The 25,189-nt window shown below is 40.5% G+C and overlaps 1 protein-coding gene across 2 annotated transcripts in view; it reads left to right on the forward strand.

Moving 5' to 3' along the window:
- Positions 1-25,189, forward strand: part of LOC140187273 (centrosomal protein of 95 kDa-like) — a 64,007-nt gene that overhangs the window by 11,853 nt on the left and 26,965 nt on the right. For both annotated transcript variants that reach the window (XR_011883047.1, XM_072242408.1), the window contains exons 5-13: positions 1,578-1,695; positions 2,774-2,880; positions 3,856-4,002; positions 6,742-7,025; positions 8,230-8,287; positions 9,787-9,884; positions 12,956-13,146; positions 15,821-15,962; positions 17,738-17,852. Coding sequence is in view for 1 of the 2 variants with exons in the window: in XM_072242408.1 (XP_072098509.1) it covers positions 1,578-1,695; positions 2,774-2,880; positions 3,856-4,002; positions 6,742-7,025; positions 8,230-8,287; positions 9,787-9,884; positions 12,956-13,146; positions 15,821-15,962; positions 17,738-17,852 (1,260 nt within the window). In the remaining variant the exon portion in view is untranslated. The remainder of the gene's footprint in view (positions 1-1,577; positions 1,696-2,773; positions 2,881-3,855; positions 4,003-6,741; positions 7,026-8,229; positions 8,288-9,786; positions 9,885-12,955; positions 13,147-15,820; positions 15,963-17,737; positions 17,853-25,189) is intronic.

The raw sequence follows: 25,189 nt of genomic DNA on the forward strand, positions 1-25,189 counted from the left end.
AGTTTGTGGAAAATGGTGGGGGATTTAGGAGCATTGATATACAGAGGAATCTTGAGGTACAAGTCCATAGCTCTCTAAAAGTGTCAACACAAGTAGTATGGCATTTTTCTCTTCATTGGTCAGCATGCTGGGTATAAAAGTTGCAGCTGTTCATCGTAATTCATAGTAATTAGTTGATCTACTGGCATCTTTGGGAATTGGAACTGGTTTATTATTATTGCATGTACTGAGATGCATTGAAAAGTTGCAAACTTTGGCTAGGCCACATTTGGAATATTGTATGCAGTTTTGGCTGCCACTTTTACAGGAAGGATATGTGGGGAATCTTTAGAGAGGGTGCAGAAGAGGTTCACTGGATATTGCCTGGACTAGAGAATATTTGCTGTAAGGAGAGATTGGACCAACTGGGATTGTCAGAGGCTGAAGTATGTAAAATATATGAGCGACATAGTTCAAATAGTTGGTCTTCATTCCAGGTGGAAATGTCAAATATTAGGGCATCACTTTATGATGAGAGGGGCAAGATTTAAATGCTATTTATGTGACAAGTCTTTTTACACGGAATGGTAGGCACCTGGAACATGCTGCTAGGGGAGCTGGTGGTAGCAGATACAATAGCAATTGTTAAGAGTCATTTAGACAGACACATGGATAGTCAGGGAATTGAGTGATACGGACTACATGGTGTCAGATGTGCAATTTAAACAATTATCATGGTTGGTACAGACGTGTCAGGCTAAAGGATCCATTACTGTGGTGAGCTGTTCTAGTAGTGTCGTCACTCGCGTCGAGTATGATGTTCTCTTAAGGCAAGGGTTCCCAACCCTTTTTATGCCATGGAGTCTTACTATTACCATGGACCCTAGGTTGGGAACCCCTGTCCTAAGTGGTTGTCTATTGGTGTGTCCTCGGGTGTCTGTAGAGGCCGATCTGGGATCCACATACTCAGCTGCAGTGTAGCCAAGAGTGAATGGTGACTGTAGTTGTTCAGTCCTTCCTGTCACAGCTGCCATTTGGTCTCTGCAGCTCAGTGGAGGTCAAATTCATGCAGTGCAGCTCCCTCTTGTACAGATTTCCTGCAGCTCTATCTACTGAGTGCAATGTCTTCCTAGTTCTTGGATGTAATATTGAATTTCTTCAGGCTGATTTTGATGTTGTCTTTGAAACATTTCCTTTGTCCACTTATGAATACACCATGATGTCCATATTAATATGGAAAAAATGGGATACTTTCCGAAGGTTTGGCTGAGACTCCTAGGAATAGTTTAGAGCATAAGCACTGGTGTTACCAATAAGAATTAAATGTTCTTTTTCTATGCTAAACATTTTATCTAATATCATACTTTGCCAGGCAACATTTTGTAATGAGAAGCACCATAGTAGATCAAATGCAGTATCAATCCAGATGTAATCTTTTCTGAATAATAGGATATTTTTATTTCCATTTCAACCTTCTGTAAACCCATCTTTTGATTGTGTCAATCTAAGATTAAGAGTAAAATTAGGTTCATTGTCATATGTCTATCAGAGCATTCAATTAAAGCAGCGTTAATATTATTAATCATATTTTTAAACAGATGATCCTGACCTCCTATCCAGTGAAGCAATATCTGTAATTAGAGGTGTACTTCAAGAGGAGCTAGGAGCCTCACATAAAGAAAATTTACCTGGAACAGGAGACCACTTGTCAAAAGAGTTGAGTTCATTTTCTGGATGTATGGAGTTTTTTCCTGTAATCAGAGATGCATTGAATCACTTCCGTAAGGCAAGCACCAAGAAACTATGTAGACATAATAGCTTTAATGGCATTATTTGAAGGGGAGATCGGTGTTCTTTCTGTCAGATGTTGCTATATCAGCTAGCATCAATCTCAGACTTTGGAACATTTTCCAATGAAAGGATGTCCAGGGTCTGTGGAGGGGAATATTTTGACTTAATGACCTAAAAGTAGATCAGTACCTACTATATCACAATATACATTCACTGTATGATGAGTTTACAAGGCCTTGTTTACTACTGAATCAGCCTAGCACAAAGGATTGGAGATGGTTCATGGGGGGGGGGGGAGTGGCTAATTGGGTTGGCATCATGATTAAGTGGGAAAGCGGTTGGTTGGCAAGGGCTGCAAGTAATTTCAAGTTTGGTAGGCTGTCTCAATGTAATAGTTGAGAAAAAGACTATAATTTCAAGTGAACAAAAACTCATACTCTTCATAATGACACAAAATGTAGCAATTCAGCCCATTGAGGACCATGCTGGCTTTCAAAGGAACAATGATATTATCCTATTTTTCCCCTTGTTCTTTATACCCCTGAAATTTATCCTTTCACACATGAGGATCAACGTCTCCTTTTGATTCTTTGTCCTTGTTAATTGGTTAATCTGCTGGCATCTTTGGAAATTGGAAGTGGTTTATTATTATTGCATGTACGGAGATACACTGAAAAGTTTCAATCTGGGTACCAACCAGGTAAATGGTTCCACTATTATGTAGTGAATTAATCTTCTAGCATGTATTTGGTAAAATTGATGCACATAATAGAAACCCATATGGTCATGGGAAGAACATGCAGACTTCACATGGAAATAACCCATGGTTGATGCTGAATCCAGGTTCAAGGACCAAGGAGGCACTAGCACTAATTGCCTAGTCACTGTGCTGTCCGTGGTTAAGCCTGTATGAGGTTGGGAATGTGATCTAGATTGTCCTTTTAATTTAAGATTCATAATTGTTTGTTCTGCTAATAAGAAATATTGTTTGTAACTGGTCTAGCTCATCATCTTCAGTTCCTACGTGGGATGGAGGTGGATCTGAATCCACTAATGAACTCATTCGACTTGGTGAATCTGCTTGTACATATAGCCACAGAGTGGGTACAGGTAAATATTGCATCATTTTCTCAATAAGAGTCCTGTTGAATAATTGTACTATCTCTCCTGTGTACTTTATATTAGAGACTCCTTTTAGAAATGGAACATAGAAAATTACACCACATTATAGGTCCTTCAGTCCATGATGTTCTGCCAACTCTAAGATCAATGTAACCCTTCCCATAAGATATAGGAGCAGAATTAGGCCATTCAGCTCATCAAGTCTGCTCCTATGGTATTCCCTGGTATCATGGTATTCCTTCTCATTAAACCTTCCATATTTTTTATCTATGTTTCATGCACTTACCACTGAGTGTTTATATTTAAAAAAAACTCCTCTCTCTGACACCTCCCCCTCCCCCAAACTTTCTTCCAATCATCTTAAAATTATGTCCTCTCTTATTAGCTATTTCTGCCCTGGGAAAAAAGGTACTGTCTGTTCACTCAATCTGTGCTTCTTAACATCTTAAATACCTCTAACAAGTCACCCCTTATCATCCCTCACTCCAAAGAGAAAAGCCAAAGTTTGCTCAACTTATCCTCATAAAATATGCTGTCTAATCCAGACAGCACCCTGGTAAATCTGTGCACTCTCTTTAAAGCTTCCACATCCTTCGTATGATGAGGACCAGAACTGAACACAAGTGTGTTCTAACCAGAGTTTTGTAGAGCTGCAGCACTACCTTGGAGCTGTTGAACTCAATTCCCCAACTACTGAAGTCCAACATGCCATATCTTGCTACCCTATCATCTTGTGCGGCAATTTTAAGGATCTATGGGTGTGGATCCCTCCGTTCCTCCACACTGCTAAGAATCAACCCTGTTCTGTGCCTTCCAAAGTGAATCACTTCACACTTTTCCAGACTGGATGAGCAATTTCTCTTTTTTTTTTATTTGTTGGAGCCTCAAATATAATCAAAGTTTTACAAAGTCTTGACTTTGTTATTTTCAAAAATAAAATTTGCTTATTGTTTTTGTTTTGAGACCTACCTGAAATTCGATGGAGTAGTGGCCAGCAACCAGAAAAACAGTTGAAACTGGAGACCCGAAGGGAAAATGGGATTTGCTCGTTTCCTGCTGGCTCTGTCGTTCAACACAATGCTAATCAGGAAGAAATTCTGAAATCGGGAAGTAAGCATCAAAATTATCTTTGTTCAGAAACAAGTACGGTCCTAAGGGGTAGATAGATAGATGGATAGACATTATTGATCCCGAGGGAAATTGGGTTTCGTTACAGCTGCACCAACCAAGAATAGAGCATAAATATAGCAAAACAAAAACCACAATCAAACAACAATATGCAAACTATGCCAGATGGAAATAAGTCCAGGACCAGCCTATTGGCTCAGGGTGTCTGACCCTCCACAGGAGGAGCTGCAAAGTTCGATGGGTAGTTTGATTTTTTTAGTTTTTGTTATGGAGCTCCTTTGTCTATGTGGAATGTGCTATAATTATTTATGCCCAGGAGATTGTGGAGTTGAATCCCAAGGTTCCAACCATAAAGTTGCCTTAGGAATTTTTCCACTGTACAGACTGACTATTTGTTTTTAATGCAAAATGAAGACCTCTTCTTTGCAAAAACAAAAGAATTACAAACAAGATGCTGGAGGAACTCAGCAGGTCAGGCAGCATCTATGGAAAGCAATAAAGAGTTGATGTTTTGGGCTGACAGCCTTTCCATAGATGCTGCCTGACCTGCTGAGTTCCTGCAGCATTTTGTGTCTATTAGTCTGGATTTCCAGCATCTGCAGAATCTCAAGTGTTAAAGAGTTACAGATATTGGGCATCTGGAAAACAAAAATGTCAGGCAACTTGTATGGCCAAGAAAACCAAGTTAAATGTTTTGAGCCAAGATCTTTTGTCAAAGCTAGAAAAAACAGTACCATAACCATTTTGTGTAAGTATAAACAAATGTGGATTTGGGTGTGTATAAATGGACATGGTGAGGTTGGGGAAATCGAAGGTCTTGCTGTGGCAATTAAGTATGTAGCACACAATGCCTCCTAAATTTTCTAGCTCCAGTGAAGGATCATTTGTCTCTCCACAGATACTGCTTTGTTTGTTGAGTATTTCTAGCCATTTCTGTTTTTATTGTGGATGGAAGTGCTGAATAAACTAAACCTGTTCATCCCAGTTTAAATCTAGTCAGTTAAGTTCAGACATTGACAATGAATCGGGTACCAGTATTGAAAGCATTGAGTCAGATTGCACACAAGTTGCCTGTCTCTGTTTTGTTATTGAAATAATATGTAAATATTTATTTTCTCTTTGATTTAAATCAACTTATTTAGTATTTTACATCTGTAATGAAGTCATAGCCTCCAGACCTAGCTTACACTTAGCAAATCAGAATAAGTATCAGTGTAATCATTCAGGAATGTAGCAATATTCTGTTTTTAAGTAATACTTCAGGTGGTAACTTATCAGATGGCCATTAAGAGGAAGTTTGTTATTACAGTCATCCAATGTTTTTGTCAATATTTTTTCAGTTGTTTGTATCAAAATAGTCAGACAATGGCTTCACTGTTAATGTACATCTCTAATCATATGATGGGCAAACCATCTGATTTGTCAGACTCATCCCAGCCAAAAGGATCAATTTAAGATATAGCTGCTTCCTTGTTCTTCGTTCATAATCCCATTTGGTCCCAATATTTGAAATGCTTACCCAATTACAAGAATAGTTTCTACTTTAATACTGTGCAATGATCTCCAAGCTCCCCTAGTTTGAACGTATCTGGGCAATCTTGTAGTGGGGTTTTGGGATCCATTGCCAGTGACACTTCCTTTATTTTCCTTATACCTCACTAGGAAAGTTGTGTGTCATCATAACTAGATAATTATTAATTACTGAACACACACAAAATGCTGGAGGAACTCAGCAGGTCAGGCAGTATCGAAGGAGAGAAATAAACAGTCAATGCTTCATGCTGAGACCCTTCATGAGGACTGTGTTAATTACTGAGTGTTTGCTTGTTTGGTTCTCTGCCACTGTAACTCTGTAACTCTTGTTTGGTACTCTGCTACAGTACTTGGAGGTTTTCAAAAACAATACATTTCTTTCACTACCTGATTTGAATTGACCAATTATACACTTTCTCCTTTGAAATTGCACTGCTTATTCCTCAGCTATTTGATCATGTTAAGGAGATGATTGGCTTATTCGTTCACAACTGTTTCTTTTGAACCATTCTCAACATGCAATTCAGTAATTTGCTGAACTGCAAGGGTACAGCAGCAACTGGTTGATGCCCTGACATAATAAAATCCTAACCAATGTGTTCGGGAGCTCTGATGGGTAAGCTTGAAGCATCTGTTTAATGTTTTTTATTGATATTACTGTTGTGAACTTGTATGTTTGGGTGAGGCAAGAGGGAACTATAGTACCAGGCTGGTTGCCAGAGTTTCTCATTGCCAAAACCCTCTTATGAAGACCTGGATTAATATACTGATGACGGTACAGGGCACGCCCTTGGATGTTTAGATTAGAGAGAAACTTCCATCAAGTCCGTATTGGTGACAAAGCTTTGCTACAGCTTGCTGTCCCTTTGAGCATTAGAACTAAAATAATTACTAGATATCAAACAAGCATCATCCCACAAATTAAACAAAAATGAAGATGTTCATCCTATATGTGATGAAGACATTTTTGATATCTTGAACTTCACTATCATTTACACTGCAATTTTTGGTAGTGGAAGACTGATTTATAAGGGGCAGGGTGTACTGTGTTGTAGGGTTACCCTCTTGCAAATTATGGCATGAAGATCAAAAGCAAATTGCCATGCCTTGCGATACTACAATAAATTATATAGCACTGCATCAATATCTTATTAAAAGAGGGAAAAAAAATACTGTTTTTCCATACAGAAGAGTCTCCAGCTATCTTGCCTCCTGCAACTCATTCCACTGGACCAAACACTAATGCGCTGCAGCTTGGGGAACCTATTCGGCCTGCTATTCCTTTGCAGTCTCCGTACCACCCCGCCAAGTACAAGTGTCCAGTCCAAGGGGCGAAGCTGCTCAGTTCTCAGCCCAGCTCCCATTCTGTGAACACGGTTATGGTCAATCCAGAAGATCATATTGATTCCCAGAGAAAGAGTCCAATCCTTGCCAAAGGACCAAAAGTGGAATCAGCATCTAAAGGACATAATGTGAGTAGGCTGGAAACATTTAATGTTTTTTAAAAAAATCTATGTAAATCATGATATTTGAAACCCATGTTTACAGAGCCTGTATTGAGCTTCATCTCCCTTGCATATCCTGAAACATTTGTGCTTCCTTTGTAGACATCTGACAACTGAATGTTCAGAGTAGTCATCCCAACTTGTGCACCTATCATAATGGCACAAATAAAGAATAAATAAGATTAGGGTTTAAAATAGAAGCAAAAAACAGCAAATCTCTTGCCATAAAAGTAAGCCTGTAAAATGCTTTCAATTGTTGAAATATTGACAATCTGAGAATGGAAAGGGTAAGAAGCAACAAACATTGAAGTTAACATTGGTGATCGGCAAACATCTAACAAAGCTGGGAGCTGTCAGATGTACAGCTTGAGTGGATGGTCTTTTACATATACAATAAAGTGCAGGTAACCTACAGAGGTAAACAATTACCATATTGGAAAGCTGGAAAATTACTTGGTGAATGTGGCATCATTTTATTGAATGGAAGAAAGGTCAACATTTCAGGTCAATGACCTTTCATCAGAATAAAAGAAACTCAGAAACAACTTTACAATGTGAAGAGTGGAGGAGTAGAGAACAGGTGAGAGCCAAATTTGTGACTGTCATAAATGAAGAGATTTGAATGCAAGGATGAAGATAGTACAAATGGGAAAAGTAACCCAGACCCCAGAGGTGGTTTTCTCTTTCTCAATGACAAGAATTTAGATATTATCTGTCATACTTTCACCCCTTTTTTTGCCTATGTATTTCTCACTTCTAATTCTGGCCCTTTTTGATTTTGCTGAAGTTAGATGAAATAAATGAACCTAGAGAGGTGACAGCAATCATGCAAACAGAGGAGATAAATTTACAAAGATTATTTTTGTTACAATATTGTAAACAAGTTGAATTCATTTCAGTGTGACTCATTGTCTTTTCAATGTGCATGTAGGTGCAATATAAGCAGAGGGTGTTTTAGACTTCTGGGAAATGGAGGGTTTTTAATTAATCGACAGCATGTAAAGTGGTTGGGTAGCTCTATGGATGAAAATTGAAAAATGATGCATATTCATCGTTTTTTTAGTTAATAACTTTGCTGCAATTTTAAAAATAATCTTTTTTAATTAAGTCATTTTTAAATGACCTCTCTTTTCCCTTCAAGTTCTTTATTTCAAATTGCTCTGTTCTTAAGGTTTCAGAGAGAAGTGAAAAATGTTCTACAAACAAGTCACTATCAAGTTTCCCCTTGGGTGAGAATGTTGTTTATTACTTCACCCCCATGGGTTTACAAATGGATTGTGTAAAGGGAATTATTCCAGTTTTTATCTCGACTTTAGTTTACAAAGTATTAGGTTTTCTTTTGTGTGACTTAAACAAAAAACTTCAAGTAATGTGAATCAGTGATAGAAAAAGGCTGGAATTTGTGCCTGTCAATCAATGTCTCTGAATAATAAATATGTTAGTGTTCTGGATGTGGACCCTTCACAGATTCTTCTAAGGGCTCAAGTTGAAAGATATAAATTTGCAGAATGTGAGAATCTGGAATAAAAACAAGTTGTTGGAAATACTCAGCAGTCAGGCAGCGACCTTGGAGTGGGTAACACAGTTTTCATTTCTGATTACTTTTCAACTAATAATGGATCATCAATAAATATTCACAGCGCTTTTTTTTCTTAGAAAGAAATAATTCGGCCCCAAATCCATTTTACATTTGCTTTTGCCTCCTTTCCTCTGACATCTCTGCAAACTTGTCTTAATTGAGTCTACACCCGGTTTCCTAACTTTATGAAGTATTAACTTTATTACCTTAATTTATGATGCTGGCATTCTTTTTACAGTATTTTAAGTTATTTTATTCTAGCTCTTTAATAATCCTCCTTTTGTCTTTACTATTGCTAATAAATGTAAAATTATGACTTCTACATAGTGACCTACTTGTCACAAGAAATATCAAAACCCTTCACTTTGAATGCCTCTATTCTATCAATATTCCAGTGGCACCTCACTTGTTCTACTCTAATGGGAGAACAATGCTATCTTTTTAAATATTTCAATATAACTGATTTCCTTCCTGGTGAGTCTCTGTACTGCCCTGAGACTTTTGTCATTTTCTAATGGGCAGTGTTTAGAACTTCAAACAGTACTCCAGGTCTTACCAGAGTATGATTTCTTTTCTTCTTCTTCTTCTTCTTGTTGCTGCATTGTTTCTAATATCCCTATTTGTAAAGTCAGGTAGTCCACATTCTTTCGTAATTCCATCTTTAAAGATAAGTTCATGTGTGGTCATAGTTGCCTCCCTTGTGACTTCAGTTTTGTGTGGAGATGTTTAACAGAGTGGGGATAGGTTACTGGCATGATGTTTTGATTTACATCTACAATTTTTGTATGCCTCAACAGAACCAAAAATAATTGGAAAGAATTCAGCACTTCGTTTTTTTTTTCAGACTTTTGCATTGGACAATTTAAACAGATTATCTACTCCCACAGCTTCATGAGCTAGTCCTCCACTTATGAGCTTATGCTTCCAGAAACAATCTATATATATTCCAAAGATAATCATGTTTAATAGGTTTCCTCCCTTATTCTGGGATCTAGATGTATCTGTTTTGGCTGGTAATATACAACCAGAGTGTGGAATAGTGCTGTGAGATAGTCTGAAGTAATGCACAGTTACATTTAATATATATTTTGAACTCCTTTTTGGAAAAAGCACATTTTGTATAAATGTTTATTAACTTTTTTTTGTTAGGTTCCTTAAAGGAAAGTGCACTACAGGAGTTGCAAGCTGCAGGAGAGGTTTCAAAGAGAAGCTCTGAGTTGCAGTACATGACAGGAACTAATGCAGCAGTTAGTATTGCATCATCTTACATTTCAGAGCCTTTAATTTTTGTGTATAATGTTATTAAATACGTTTGTGGATTTGCAACACAGTTTAGAAGCTTGAATTCATTTAGTACGACTTTCATGATAGAAAGCAAATCTGGGAAGGTAAGTACAACTCACTGATGCATTCCTAGTTTAAGAGTACAGTACTGAATTCTTGAATGAACTCTGGACTCCTATACTGTCATAGTGAGGCCCAACATTAGTTGAAGGAACAGCACCTCACTACAGCCTCTGGAATCAATATTAAACTCTACAACTCTGAGTAATTTGATTTATCAGTCACCCATCTGTAATATTAGTTCATCCTTCTTTTTCCTCTTCCCCTTACTGGGATTGGACGACGTGCACAGCTTCACTTACTGTGCCTGTCCTCCTGCTCTGTACGTCACTACTCCACATTCTTTTGTCCATGTTCTCACCCTCTAACTGCTTCCATGACACCTTGACCAAATAACCTTGTTTATATCTCATCCCCATGATCATCTCAGTTTCACCCTCCCTGGAACATCTCTTGCTCTACCTGTAGGCTCTCTAAGTCATGGAATCGTAGAGTACCACAGCACAGAAACAGGCCCTTCGGCTCCTCTAGTCCATGCTGAACCATGAGGGGTGATTGATAAGTTTGTGGCCTAAGGTAAAAGGAATCAATTTTAGAAAACCTAGCAGATTTATTTTTCAATATAGTCCCCTCCTACACTTACACACTTAGTCCAGCGGTCGTGGAGCATACGTATCTTGGACCTCCAGAAAGTGTCCACAGCAGGGGTGATTGATAAGTTCATAGCCTAAGGTAGAAGGAGATGAGTTATACAGCTCTGGTTACATGCACATGCAGTTCAGCTCTTTGAGTGATTGAGGTAGAAGGAGATGAGTTATTAACCTCAAACGTTCTGCATAATCACTCACAGAGTTGACCTGCATGTGCATGTAACAAGAGCTGTATAACTCATCTCCTTCTACCTTAGGCCACGAACTTATCTATCACCCCTGCTGTGGACACTTTCTGGAGGTCCAAGATACGTATCCTCCACGACCGCTGGACTAAGTGTGTAAATGTAGGAGGGGACTATGTTAAAAAATAATGTGCTAGGTTTTCTAAAATTGACTACTTCTACCTTAGGCCACAAACTTATCAATTACCCCTCGTATTATGCTGCCTAGTCCCATTGACCTGCACCTGGACCATAGCCCTCCATACCCTTCCTATCTATGTACCTATCCAAATTTATCTTAAATGTTGAAATCGATCCCGCGTCCACCACTTCCACTGGCAGCTCATTCCACACCCTCACCCACCACCCTCTGAGTGAAGGAGTTCCCCCACCCCTCATGTTCCCCTTAACCATTTCACCTTTATCCTTAACTCGTGACCTCTAGTTCTATTCTCATCAAACCTCTGTGGAGAAAGCCTGTTCGCTTTTACCCTAATTCTACCTCTTCATAGTGTCCTTTTTACGTCTCCAACCTGAAACATTAACTATATTTCTTCCTACAAGTGCAGTCTGACCTCCTGAGTATTTCCACCATTTTCTGCTTTTGTGTTAGACTTCCATCATCTATAATATAGTTACTCTGATGCATTATCATTTTGGTGTATGTTTCTGTGTCCTCATCTTAAAGAAACAACAAAGAAGGAAAATTACGTTGAATAAGTAGGATTGATGTTTGAGCTACAAGTAGACAAAGGTACAAGCCAGGGCAGTGGAATTAGTGAAAGGAATTTTCTTTTTGGGGAAGGAACTGGATAAGCAAGATCCCATATGTGTAAAGGTTCAATGCTGTTGAATTGTAGTGTGTCAAGATAATCGAGTCACATTGCAGTAAAAGGGCTTCTAAATGGAGTGAGGGACTACGAAGGGAAGATTTTATGAATTTTAAGAGATAACTCTATGTTTAAAGGAGCATGGGGTATTGGAAGTCAGAAACAAGAAACATGTAACCTTTCATAATTGACCTGTGTGGATTTGGTGTTCACATTGTGATTGTTCTGCATGGGAGAGACTTCCATTACATGTTTAATTCTCCATTCCACACCCATTTTCTCTGCTTGTTACTATTTCAAACACTGAGCTACACCAGTCCTGTTTTCAGTTAGGCATTCTGAATCCACCATACTTCCGGACAGTGGCTGTCAGTAATGTTTCTAATATACCAATTAAAGTCTACAATAGATCCATGTTTCTTCTATTATTATTATTATTATTTATTTCTGATATCTGTCATATCAGACATTTACTTCCTCTCTGCTTGTTTAAACAGTGAACCATCCCAGCTTAAATGAAACAAATGATAGAGATATTTGGCAGGTCAGGCAGCATCTGCAGAGAGAGAGAGAGAACATATCCAGATGATCTTTCATCAGAGAGATGGCAAGAACGATTGGAATATCTGCAATAGCATGGATTATCAATGATTATCAAGGTGACACGTATACTGCTGCTGTCCAAGGGCGTGATGAGTGCTTGTTGGTCAGTGCTGGTGTGCACATCATCAATAGCATTTAGACAGGTACATGGACAGTTGGGAGTAGAGGGTATTAGATCATGTGAAGATGGAACTAATTGAATTTGGCATCATCATTGGCATGAACATTGTGGGGTGAAGGGCCTGTTCTATGCTATTTCTCGTTCAGCACCATCTGCCTGAAACTTGACAATGAGTTGAAGAGCTCTGACCTAGCTACATTCCCTCAGTTGAAAGCTATTTAATATGTGTTAAAATGCAGGAAGCGTAGCAGTTAGCATAATGAAATTACAGTACCAGCAACTCTCGTTCAATTTCTACTGCTGTCTGTAAAGAGTTTGCACGTTTCCCCTGTGGGTTTCCTTTGGGTGCTGTTATTTCCTATCTCCTTCCAAAGGCATACAGGTTAGTAGGTTAATTGGTCACATGGGTGTAACTGGGTGGTGTGGGCTTGTTGGGCAGGAAAGGCCTGTTACTCTAAGGGCTGTATCTCTAGATATAAATAAATAAACAATAGACCAGCAAAAATACTGGATGCTATTCAGAGATATCTTTGTTTTGTGTTGCAGAATTCTGTCAGTGTTCAGAAGCGAGTTGCATTCCAAACAGAACCAGATATCAGAATGTTGACTTTGCAGAGTAAAACTGATCAATGGGATCAGCTGTTGGAGGAAGAAGAGGTGACAAGCCAATGGGAGGATTTGGCCACACAAGGCTCCAGCCAGAATGACATTAGCAATGAAGAAAATTCCTTTTCAATGTATGTTGATTAGTTAAAGTATTTTAAAACATTGAACAGTACAGCATGATGTTGTGCTGACCTTTTAACCTACTCAACATCAATTTAACCCTCCCCTCCTGCATAGCTTTCCATTTTTATATAATTCATGTGCCTATTGAAGAGTTTCTTAAAATGTCCCTAATGTATCTGCCTCTACCATCACCTCTGGCAGAGTGTTCCATACACTCACCATTCTCTGAGTTAATTTAAAAAAACTTCTTTTTACCAACCTCTTCCCATGCTTTCCTCCAATCACCTTAAAATTATGCCCCCTGGTATTAGCTATTTTTTAGAATGTACTGCAGAGTATCTGGTAATATAAAAAATACTTACACTTTACATAACCCCAAGCCTATAAATGTACTTGAGGATTTATTGATGTGTGGTCATAGTTGTAATACAAGAAAACAGTCAATTTACATCCAATGTCCTTCATACAATAACTCATACCTGAAGATCTGTTTTGGCAAAGTTAGTTAAGGAGGACTTAGTGGTCAGGATGCCTGGAGAACTAACTTGGGTTTCAAAAGATAGTCCAATAGGATCATTGTTATTATGAGAGTGAGCAGATGGCAAACGGATTACTGTATGACATAGGGCCTAAGAGATCCTTATTTCCAACCTGCCTAGAAGCTTTGACATTATTAAACTGATCACTTTGGCTTTCTTCTATGTGCATGCTAGACTCCAAGCTAATTGTTTAAAATACAAGGGTTATTTTATGAACTTTGACCAGTTTTTGCATAGAAATGTATAGCACATCTTGTAGAGATCTACCAATTGCAATACTTGAAATTACTGCATTTTAGGTGCTGGTTGGAATCATTAAGACCATTCTAGACCATCGTGGCTCCACTTTTAAATGCTTCAATGACAATGATGCTTGTAAATTGTTCTTTGTCTCAAGTCTTCATCTAAAACTTATAATAAATAAATCACCTGTTCTCTGAAGTTATTGCCAGGTAACTTGCCCCAGTAAAAAAAGTAAATGTAGGAAGATCAGTTTGGTGTACAACTTGTCAGAATAATTTCTAGAAGGTCATGGGCCAAGGCTGAGAGAGGGCTTTCAACCTGATTAGAATAGAATTTCTGAAAGTGCAGACTTTTCAGTGGTTTTATCTCAAATGTGGTCATAGAACCATAGGGCGGGCGGTGGTGTAGAAGTTTGTGTAATGCTTTACAGTGCCAGCAACCCAGATTCAATTCTGCTGCTGTCTGTAAGGAGTTTGGACATTTTCCCCATGACCATGTGGGTTTCCTCCAGGTGCCACATTTCAAAGACATATGGGTAGGGATGCTACATTGATGGTAGAAGCATAGTGACACTTGCAGGATCCCCCCCCAGCACAGTCCTCGGACTGTGTCATTTGTTGACACAAACAACACATTTCACTGTATGTTTCAATTGTACATGTGACAAATAAAGCTAATCTCTTTATCTTTACCCAAAACAAATTAACACATTTGAGAAATGGGAGATGTATTGTTTAAATAGTTAAAGTTTAATTTAGATTTTTAAAGAAAAGTATTAAAATTGCTTTTTCAGATAAAGTCAAACTGTTTGAGTCTCCAGGGTTGATAAAGACTCAAAGAATAACAAGCAGCTTCCGCCATTGAACTGAACATTATGGGTCATTATTAAGGAGGTCATTATTTGCTGCTTGTTTGCTGGCAAAATTAACAAAAGCTATGCTGTTAGTAAATTATAGATTTTGTGGCTACAAACTTAATAGATATTTTTAGGCAAGTATTTGTGGCTTAAATAAAACTAGTTTTATAATGGCACCTCTTCAGAATGATTTGGATTGTCAGACCAGTTCTCCCTAAAGTAAAATGACGCTCCTGTAGATTAGTGTCTTGTCTGATGCTGGTAGTGTGACTCTTCCTCGGTACTGCACTCAGTACCAGCCGGGATTTTGCTATGAAGTGAGGTTTGAACACCCATTCTTCCGCCCAGGGTGAAAAGATTAATCACTAAACCATGGTGAACACTAGATTGTGCCATACATCAGCTCCTTCTTATCGCTGTTCAATAACCGCAAATTTGGTTAGGAAATAAACAGTTGGTATTGTGGATTGTACTACCTCTACCGTTCATACCATATTTCTTCTCTAAAGCAACTCCAGTAAGGATTGTAGATACTAAACCCTGACTCCTTTGGATACTCCTGAAAGCAGCAGGAGACATTGAGTTTATTTTAACGTGATTTTCTGTTGCATGTGTATAGTGCAAAACCTCCCTTTACAAATTTGGCCACCTGTTTGAAGATTAGTAGGTTAATTGTCCATATGGGTAATTACACCCAATTATGGGCAGCATGGGCTTGTTGAGTCAGAAGGCCGTTATGGTGCTGTATTTCTAAATAAAACACATGTGGATGATTGGACAGAAGGCTTTCGCTCCAGCTGGCCTTGAATTAAAACATCTGAGGAGCTATCCTCCACATCCAATGTGCATTTGATCCTAAATTGTAAAATTAAAACAATGCAAATATTCCAACCTGAGTAGAGGATTCTCCTCAAAAGATGACAGATGTTTAGTGGCTGAGTTGTATTTTAAATCTGCTATTTTGTTTAAATTGCTGTGAAATTATTTGAAAATGCTATTGTCCACATTTAAGACAAAACGCTTAACTATTTCTATCTTCTGTAGTAACCATAAGGATCAAACTGATCCAAGTGTTTCATTTCGAGATGAACCTCTTTCTCACCGAAGAGCCAAGAATATTCTCGCAGAGGAAGAGCTGCATGAAATGTCTGAGAACCTGTCCCAGAAACTGCGTCAACTTGATCTGGTAGGGTTTCTATTCAAAAGGTTGTGTGTGGGAGGTATGGCACTTCCTACGATAGTAACTAAGCAGATACTATACATACAGTAAACTTTGAATGTTTGGAAAAGTAATGAGCCTCTTATCAAGTTCCGTCCCTTTTGAGAGAACGTTCAGTTAGTTGTATGGGAAATGTGGGAGCACCAAATAAGAAATTTTAAAAAAGCTGTGGCTGCTTTTATAGCTAAAGGAAACCCTTTCACTTTGATATTGGAAACAACTGATGCAGGCTTTCAGAAGTTTCTCCAGGTCAGCTTTTCAGAAACGGAATAATTTTTTGTCTCAAAATCAGACTTGTAGGATCACTGAATTTGTAAATCTGCAAGATGTGTCAATCCTCTACAAATTGTTGGTTAGGCTCAATACCTGGAACAGTACTTGAAGAAAATAGTTCAGGCAACACCAAAGAGCTTTATCAAAGTTTTAGGTACCAAAAGTTGTGTTGTGGGACCAGAGACAATGGGAGTTTTTCCAAAATGACCAGGTAAGATAATGTATGTTGAAGGTCTCTAACTTTTGGTAATTTCTCCATTCTGGGTCTCCTCTTACCCTTTTGCTTCACTTGCCCGTAACATCCCATGGCTCTTTGCTGCCTTATTGAATTGAGGCCTAAGTAATCCCTGATGCTTTAATTCCTAGGCCAGCTTCTTTGAGAGATGTGGAAAAGTCCTTGCTGAAGTACTGCTATTCTAAAAAGGTCTAATATAAGTGGAGGGGTGGCAGACACACTTGACTATTATCTAAATTTATTCATTTCAGCCATTCGAGTTTTGATTAGAGCTCACCAGTTGCGATGAACAGTCATAACTTGAAACATTAGCTCTTCCTTTCTGCCTAAATGCTGCCTGGTCTGATTTATACTTCCAGCATTTTGTTGTTTGTGTTTCCAACATCAAAATGTTTTTCTTCTCTATAGTCTTTTGATGTTTATCTTGCAGTTCCAGCTTTTTAAAAATTATTATTTGTCTGCTCCCATTTTCATTCATTTCCTTCTAACTATACCTCTTCAGACAGACCACTTGTGATTTCGCAGGCCTTCAGCATTTTCTCTGTCTGCTGGCACCGATGTTGGAATGAGTAGAGCACAGTACAGGGCTTTCAGCCCATGATATTGTACCAACCCATTAGCCTACTCCAAGATCAACCTAACTCTTCCCTCCTATGTAATCCTACCTTTTTCCTATCATTCTTGTGTCTGTCTAAGATTTTCTTAAATGTATCTGCCTCTGCTGCCACCCCTGGCAGTGTGTTCCATGCTCTCGCCACTCTGAGTATATTTCAGAAAAACTACTTGCCTACCTCTGATATTTCCACTCCCCCCACCATACTTTTCTGCAAACTCTTTAAACTTGTGCCCCTTCATATTAGCTATTTCAGACTCGGCTGTCCACTCTATGCCTCATCTTGCACACCTCTATCAAATCTCCTCTCATCCTTGTCTCCAAAGAGACAAGCCGCAGCTTGCCAAACATTTCCTCAGAAGACACACTTTATCATTGTTTACCTTGATCTTCACCTATCACGGACTTCATCTTCTCTCCAGCCTTCCCTCTTCTCTGCAACTTTGAACCAGTTTGATTTCTAACTTCTGAAGAAAAGTCATTATCTAATTTCTCTCATTGCATGGTGCTGCTTGATTGCTGAGTATTTCCAGAATGATTTTGCTTTTCTTCAGCTTTCTAGCATCTGCTGCATTTTTCTTCTTGACTGCTAACGGTCTGATCAGTCTCGTTCGCCAACAGATGCTGAAACGGGCACTGAATGACAGATGTGAAGTTCATGATCTTAAAGAAGAAGATAAATTATCACAGCACAGTGATAGCATCACAGAATATCGAAGAATTCATCGTTTGCCAGGTATTAATGCACTTTTCACTGGATAACCTCTGGTCTGTTGAGCAGCATCTCATAAAAATGTTGGAAGGTCCAAGTTGGCAGAACTGAGAATGCTGAAACTAGTTTGGTTATATAGATGTGAAAGCAGAGGCAAGGGATATTTCAGCACCATTCCATTTAACATGGTCTGAGGAGCCAGATGGTAATTTCCATTTCTACAAGCTTTAGTTTCACCTGGTACTTTCTGCTTATGTGCTTATCCAGCTTATCCTCAAAAACTTCCCTGCTGAAGGCTCTGGGTCTGTACTTGCTGGAGTTTAGCAGAATGAGGAAGGATCTCATTGAAACCTATTGAATATTGAAAGGCCAAGATAGAGTGGATGAGGAGAGAATATTTTCTTCAGTGGGGAAGTCTAGGAACAAAAGGCACAGCCTCAGAATACAAGGACGTCTCTTTAGAAGTCTAGCCTGAATATTTCTATCTCTTTCCCTTTAGATGAGAAGGAATTTCTTTATTCAGAGGGTGATGAATCTATGGAATTCATTGCTACGGATGGCTGTGGGGTATTTTATAGTAAAGGTTGATAGGTTCTTGATTAGTAAGGGTGTCAAAGGTTATAGAAACATAGAAATATAGAAAATAGGTGCAGGAGTAGGCCATTCGGCCCTTCGAGCCTGCACCACCATTTATTATGATCATGGCTGATCATCCAACTCAGAACCCCGCCCCAGCCTTCCCTCCATACCCCCTGATCCCCGTAGCCACAAGGGCCATATCTAACTCCCTCTTAAATATAGCCAATGAACTGGCCTCAACTGCTTCCTGTGGCAGAGAATTCCACAGATTCACCACTCTCTGTGTGAAGAAGTTTTTCCTAATCTCGGTCCTAAAAGGCTTCCCCTTTATCCTCAAACTGTGACTTATGGGGAGAAAGCAAGTGAATAGGGCTGAGAGGAATAATAAATCAGTCATGATGGAATGGTGGAGCAGACTTGATAGGCTGAATGGCCTAATTCTGTTCCAATGTCTTTTAGTCTTATTTTTTTCATCCATTTCTAGTGGTAGTTTCCCTCACTTCTCAAATGTCAGGGTAAAGATATTTCTTCTGCATTCTCAATTTTGGCTCTAGTTTTGATCTCCTTCAGTGTTAACTTCTTCCTTGTGTCAACCTTATCATTCTCCTCTGCATTCTGATGAAGGCTCTTCAACCTCTGTTGGTTTTTCTTGTCCCCCACAGATGCTGTCTGACCTGAATATTTCTATTACCTTCCCTTTATTTAAAAAATAAGCATAATACAGTACATTAAGGGGCCCTTCTGGCCCAATGAGTTAATGTTGCCCAATTATACCCACGTGAGCCACTAACCGTACCAACCTATGCGTCTCAGGAAACTGGAGCACACAGAAGAACCCCATGTGGTCACGGGAAGAACATACAAACTCCTTACAGACAGCAGCAGAAACTGAACCCTGGTCAGGTTACTGGGGCTCTGTTTCCTTCATAGTTTTGGATTTTCACTGGTGCCTCCAAATTGAATCTCATTAGTTCATTTCAGCATGTTTAATTTAAATGTGGAATATTAATAACAATCAAAGGCTCAGTGTTAAAGTCTTGCTAAATTCAACACATGAGTGGTTGGAGTTAATCCGTTCAAATTATTTGCTAAAATTTACCAGATTATTATCTTTCTCTGCCATCAACCATTTAATTTCCAATTTCTATTGTGTTCTGTCACTGTTTTATGCTGATGTCATTGGTGCTTACGGGATACAAGTATGATTTGATGCTGCCTAGCATGTGTAGAATTCGACAATGCACCATTTACTGTCACTTGCTTAAAATTGTATTTGAAACCAAAACACTCCATCTGCACATATGCATGCCTTAACTGCAAAGATGCAAGTCTGAGAGGAGTCTGGTTTGTTGTTGTCAAGTCCAAGGTAATATTATAAGATCCTATCTAAGGCTTTGGGGAAAATGGCCATATTTCTGCTGTTTAGAGTCTGCTGCACCATTCCATCATGGCTGATTTATTATGCCTCTCAACCCCATTCTTCTGTCTTCTCACCATAACCTTTGATACCCTTACTAATCCAGAACCCATCAACCTCTGCCTTAGATATACCTCATGACTTGGCCTCCACAGCTGTCTGTGGTAATGGATTCCACTTTCCTCTGGCCAAGGAAATTCCTCATCTCTATCGTGAGGCTGTGCCCTCTGGTCTTCGTTCACCCACTATTATGATATATCTAATTGAAGCATTTAGGATCAGTGTTTGCACTGACATTCCCTCTCAGCTTCCACAACTCCAGCTGAAATGGTGGGGGAAACCCCATGCTATTGTGTCCAGCATCTTGGGCAGCTTGGAAACTAGAACACTGATGCCAAGGACCTTGCACCAGTTGGCACCACTTTTGAGCATGAAACTGGTGTACTGTGCATTTTTAGGCAATAAGGAAGTTAACATTAATTAGATGTCCTTTAGTAGGAAAGGAGCATTGCAGCAGGGGGTGTGGTGGCCACGTGTGGGAGAGTAATACAATTTGTAAGTGACATTCCCTGCAAAATCTGTGAATGGATTTCAGTATTCTAAGTGAATGTTAATAAGCTGCACACACAAATTGCTGGAGGTGCTCAGCAGGCCAGGCTGATGTTTCAGGCCGAGACCCTTCAGCAGGACTGGAGAAAAAAAGGTGAGTCAGAGTTAGAAGGTGGGGGGAAGGGGAGGAAGAAACACAAGGTGATGGGTGAAACTGGGGGAGCTGGAAAGTTGATTGGTGACGGAGATACAACACTGGAGAAGGAGGAAGCTAATAAGAGAGGACAGAAGGCCATGGAAGGAAAAAAGGGAGGAGCACCAGATGGAGGTGATAAGGTGAGAGGGGAAAAGGGGAGGGAGAATAGAGAAAGGGAGGCATTACCAGAAGTTCGAGAAATCGATGTTCATGCCATCAGGTTGGAGGCTACTCAGATGGAATATAAGATGTTGCTCCTTCAACCTCACTGTGGGCATGAATGGCCTCCTCTACTGTCGCGATGAGGCCATGCTCAGGTTGGAGGAGAAACACCTGATATTCCACCTGAGTAGCCTCCAACCTAATGGCATGAACATCGATTTCTCGAGCTTCTGGTAATGCCCCCATTCCCTCTCTCACCTAATCTCCTTGCCTGCCCATCGCCTCCCTCTGATACTACTCCCCCTTTTTCTTTCTTCCATGGCCTTCTGTCCTCTCCTATTAGATTCCCCCTTCTCCAGCCCTGTATCTCTTTCACCAATCAACTTTCCAGCTCTTTACTTCACCCCCCCCACTCCCGGTTTCACCTACCACCTTGTGTTTCTTCCTCCCCTCCCCCCACCTTCTAGCACTGACTCATCTTTTTTTTCTCCAGTCTTGCTGAAGGGTCTCAGCCCGAAACGTCAACTATAGTCTGTTTTTCCATGGATGCTGCCTGGCCTGCTAAGTTTCTCCAGCATTTTGCGTGTTGCTTGGATTTCTAGTATCTGCAGATTCTTTCTTGTTTGTAATCGGTTTAACAAGCTGATCTACTTGCTCTTGGCAAGTAGCCTCAATCTCTGAGGATCTCTGCTGGGAGCAACCCAGTACTGTAGAATTACTGTGCAGTGAGGTTTGCAGATTTATCCATTTCCAGGATGCGGTTGTCTTCGGCAGAGCCAGCGTGCTTTAGTCACCCTAATCTGAGCTGGAGAGATGATGGTGGTGCAGCGCCACCTTGAGGCACAGCAGTCTTTTTACTCGATGTTCTCATAGAACTGGGGGAGAGAGAGTTCCAGAATTTAGGCCCAGGGACAACTTGAATCCGTATATTTTTGTCAGGTGTATCAAGAGACAGTGAAAAATGTATTTCAGTTCATTACGTAGAGCATTGAGCTAGAACAAGGTATCCCAATAATAATGCAGAATGAAGTGTAACAACTACAGAGAATGTGCAGGTAAACAATAAGACACAGGAAATGCTGGAGAACCTCAGCAGGTCAGGCAGCATCTGAGTGGAATATACAGTCAGTGCTGAGACCTCTCCTGTTGAAGGCTCTTAGCCTGAAATGTCAACTGTTTACTCCTCTCTATAGATGCTGCCTGACTTGCCGAGTTCTTCCAGCATTTTGTGGGTTGCTCAGGATTTCCAACATCTGCAGAATCTCTTGTGGTCAGGTAAACAATGAGGTGCAGGATCATAATGATGTAACTCATAAATTGGAAGTCCAATTTATTGTACTAGGTAACTATTTAATAGTCTAATATCAGCTGGGTATGAACTGTCCTTGCGCCGAGTCGTACACATTATCAGGTTTCTGCCCAGTGGTAAAAAGGAAGAAGAGAGAATATCTGGGGTGGGTTGGGTCTCACTGCATCAGTAAAGCAGCCAGCGTAATTAGAGCCTATAGAAGGGAGGCTGGTTTCCATGATGTGCTGAGCTGTGTCCACAACTCTCTGCAGCTCCTGGTGACTGTCCCGCACTTTTCCTACGCTACATCAACAACTGCATTGGTGCTGCTTCCTTCATTCCTGCTGAACTCGTCGATTTCATCCACTTTGCCTCCAGCTTCCACCCAGCCATCAAATTCACCTGGTCCATTTCTAACACTTCCCTTTCCTTTCTCAACACTGTCTATCTCTGGAGACAGCTTATCCACCGATATCTGTTATAAACCAATGGACTCTCACAGGTACCTGGACCATACCTCATCCCACCCTGCTACTTGTAAAAACACCATCTCCTTCTCTCAATTCCTCTGTCTCCACCACATCTGCTCTCAGGATGAAGCTTTTCATTCTAGAACGAAGGAGAGGTCCTCCTTTTTCAAAGAAAGGGGCTTCCCTTCCTCCACCATCAACGCTGCCTTCCTCTACCATCAACGCTGCCCTCAACCGCATCTCTTCCATTTCATGCACATCTGCTTTTACCCACCCTCCTACCATGCTGCCAGTGGTGGGGTTCCTCTTGTTCTTACCTAGCACCCCACCAGACTCTGTGTCCAGCACATAATTCTCTGAAACTTCTGCCACCTCCAACTGGATCCCACCACCAAACATATTTTCCCTCCCCCTGCCCCCACCCACTTTCTGCTTTCCACAGGGATCACTCCCTACGAGACTCCCTTGTCCTCTCATCCCTCTCCACTGATCTCCCTCCTGGCACTTATCCTTGCAAGCAGAACAAGTACCTCACTTGCCCCTACACCACCTTCCTCCCTACCATTCAGGGCCCCAAACAGTCCCTCCAGGTGAGGTGACACTTCACCTGTGGGTCTGTTGGGGATCGTATACTGTGTTTGGTGCAGCCGGTATGGCCTCTTGTATATCAGTGAGACCCGATGTAGATTGGGAGTTCGCTTCGCTGAGCATCTATGCTCCATCGACCAGAACAAGTGGGATATCCTGGTGGCCACCCATTTTAATTCCACTTCCCATTCCCATTCCAATATATCCTCTTCCACTGTCGGGATAAGGCCACACTTATGTTGGAGAAACAACACGTTGTATTCTGCTTGGGTAGCCTCCAACCTGATGGCATGAACATCAATTTCTCAAGCTTTCAGTAATGCCCCCCCTTCACTATTTCCCATCCCTTTGTCTCTCTCTCATGTTATCTCCTTGCCCATCCATTGTCTCCCTCTAGTGATCCTCCTTGCCCCTTTTTTTCTTCCTTCCATGGCCTTCTATCTCTTTCACCAATCAACTTCCCAGCTCTTTGCTTCATCCCTCCCCCTCCAAGTTTCACCCTTTGCTTGGTGTTCCTCTCTCCCCTCCCCCACCCTTCAAATCTACTCCTCAGCTTTTTTTCTCCAGTCCTGCCGAAGGATTTCAGCCCAAAACGTCGACTATACTTTTTTCCATAGACACTGCCTGGCCTGCTGAGTTCCTCCAGCATCTGGTGTGTGTTGCTCAGATTTCCAGCATCTGCAGACTTTCTCTTGTTTGTCTCTGCAGTTCCTTGTGGACATGTGTAGAGTTATTGCCATACCAAGCTGTGATGCATCCAGATAGGATGTTTTCTTTGGTTCATCAATAAAAAATAGCAGTAATTTACTTCCAAGTCATATGAGCTGGGACAGAATGGTTATGGTCTGTAAACTCAGTTTTGAATACTACCATTGCATCTTCTTTCACCACACCTGGCATTGCATTCCATAATTGACCTCTTGTTGTATGCTACTCTTGAGGTTAGTAAGTTCTCTGAGGTACTTGCATGGTCTTTGCTGTCCTTGTCCTTCCCGGTGGTAGATGTCACAGATCTGGCTAGTGCTCTTGGAGAAGCTAAGGCAAACAACCATGGTCCATTTGTTGACGGTGTTTACTGCAGCTATGGTAAACCCCGGCTCCTTGCAGTAGATCTTAATTCCTCATTGGTACACTGAGTCAGCACTTGCAGACCTGGAGTGGGTAGAGGTCAGCAGCTGCCTGAACAGCTCGTTCCTTCTGTGAAAGGTGTTCCTTTGGATCTTTTGAGCAAGGATCCCTAGGATGTTGGATGTTACAATGATTGAGATCTATTTCTGTCTATTATGGTGAGGTGGAATGGATTTTGTAACTGATGGTGCTACCACATGTTTCAGCTTGGGCAGTAGGAATTACAGGTCTGAGAGGTATTCCTGAACAAACCTAAGCAAGTTGCTGAGTGCAGGGTGCACACAGGACACACTAGTCCTAAAGGTTTAAAGATTAGCTTTATTTGTCACATGTACATCAAAGTGCATGTACATTTATTTGTCACAGTCCAAGGATGTGCTAGGGGCAGCCCACAACTATCTCCAAGCTTCTGGCACCAACATAGCGTGTTCACAACTCACTAATTCTAACTTGTACATCTTTGGGATGTAGGAGAAACCCATGTGGGAGAACATACAAACTCAGCAGCAGGAATTGAACCCCATTCGCGAGTTCACTGTTACCGTGTCTGTGCAGTGGCACACAGGTTCAATTTCTGCAGCTGTCTGTAAGAGTCTGTACATTCTCCCTGTGATGGTGTGGGCTTCCTATGGCTGCTCCAGTTTCCTCCCACAATCCAAAGACATGCAGATTAGGGCTAGTAAAGTTGTGGGTACATCCCTTACACAAGCAACACTGGAGTGTTCAATATTGGAGAATGTATACAGTATACAACTTGAAATCTGTAATCTTCACAGACATCCACGAAACCCCAAAGAATGAATGACAGAAAACATTAGAATCCCAAAGACCCCCTCCTTGCCCACCCCATGCACAACCAGCAGCAAAAGCACCGACCCTCCCTCCTTCCCTCCCACCACTTGCTCTGGGAAAAGCATCAACCTGCACTACTCACACTCACCATGCAAGCAGTCTTGAAGGGAAGCAATCCAATGCTTGGAGCCG

The sequence above is a fragment of the Mobula birostris genome, chromosome 24 (genome assembly GCF_030028105.1).
Source record: "Mobula birostris isolate sMobBir1 chromosome 24, sMobBir1.hap1, whole genome shotgun sequence".
Taxonomy (NCBI): Eukaryota; Metazoa; Chordata; class Chondrichthyes; order Myliobatiformes; family Myliobatidae; genus Mobula; species Mobula birostris.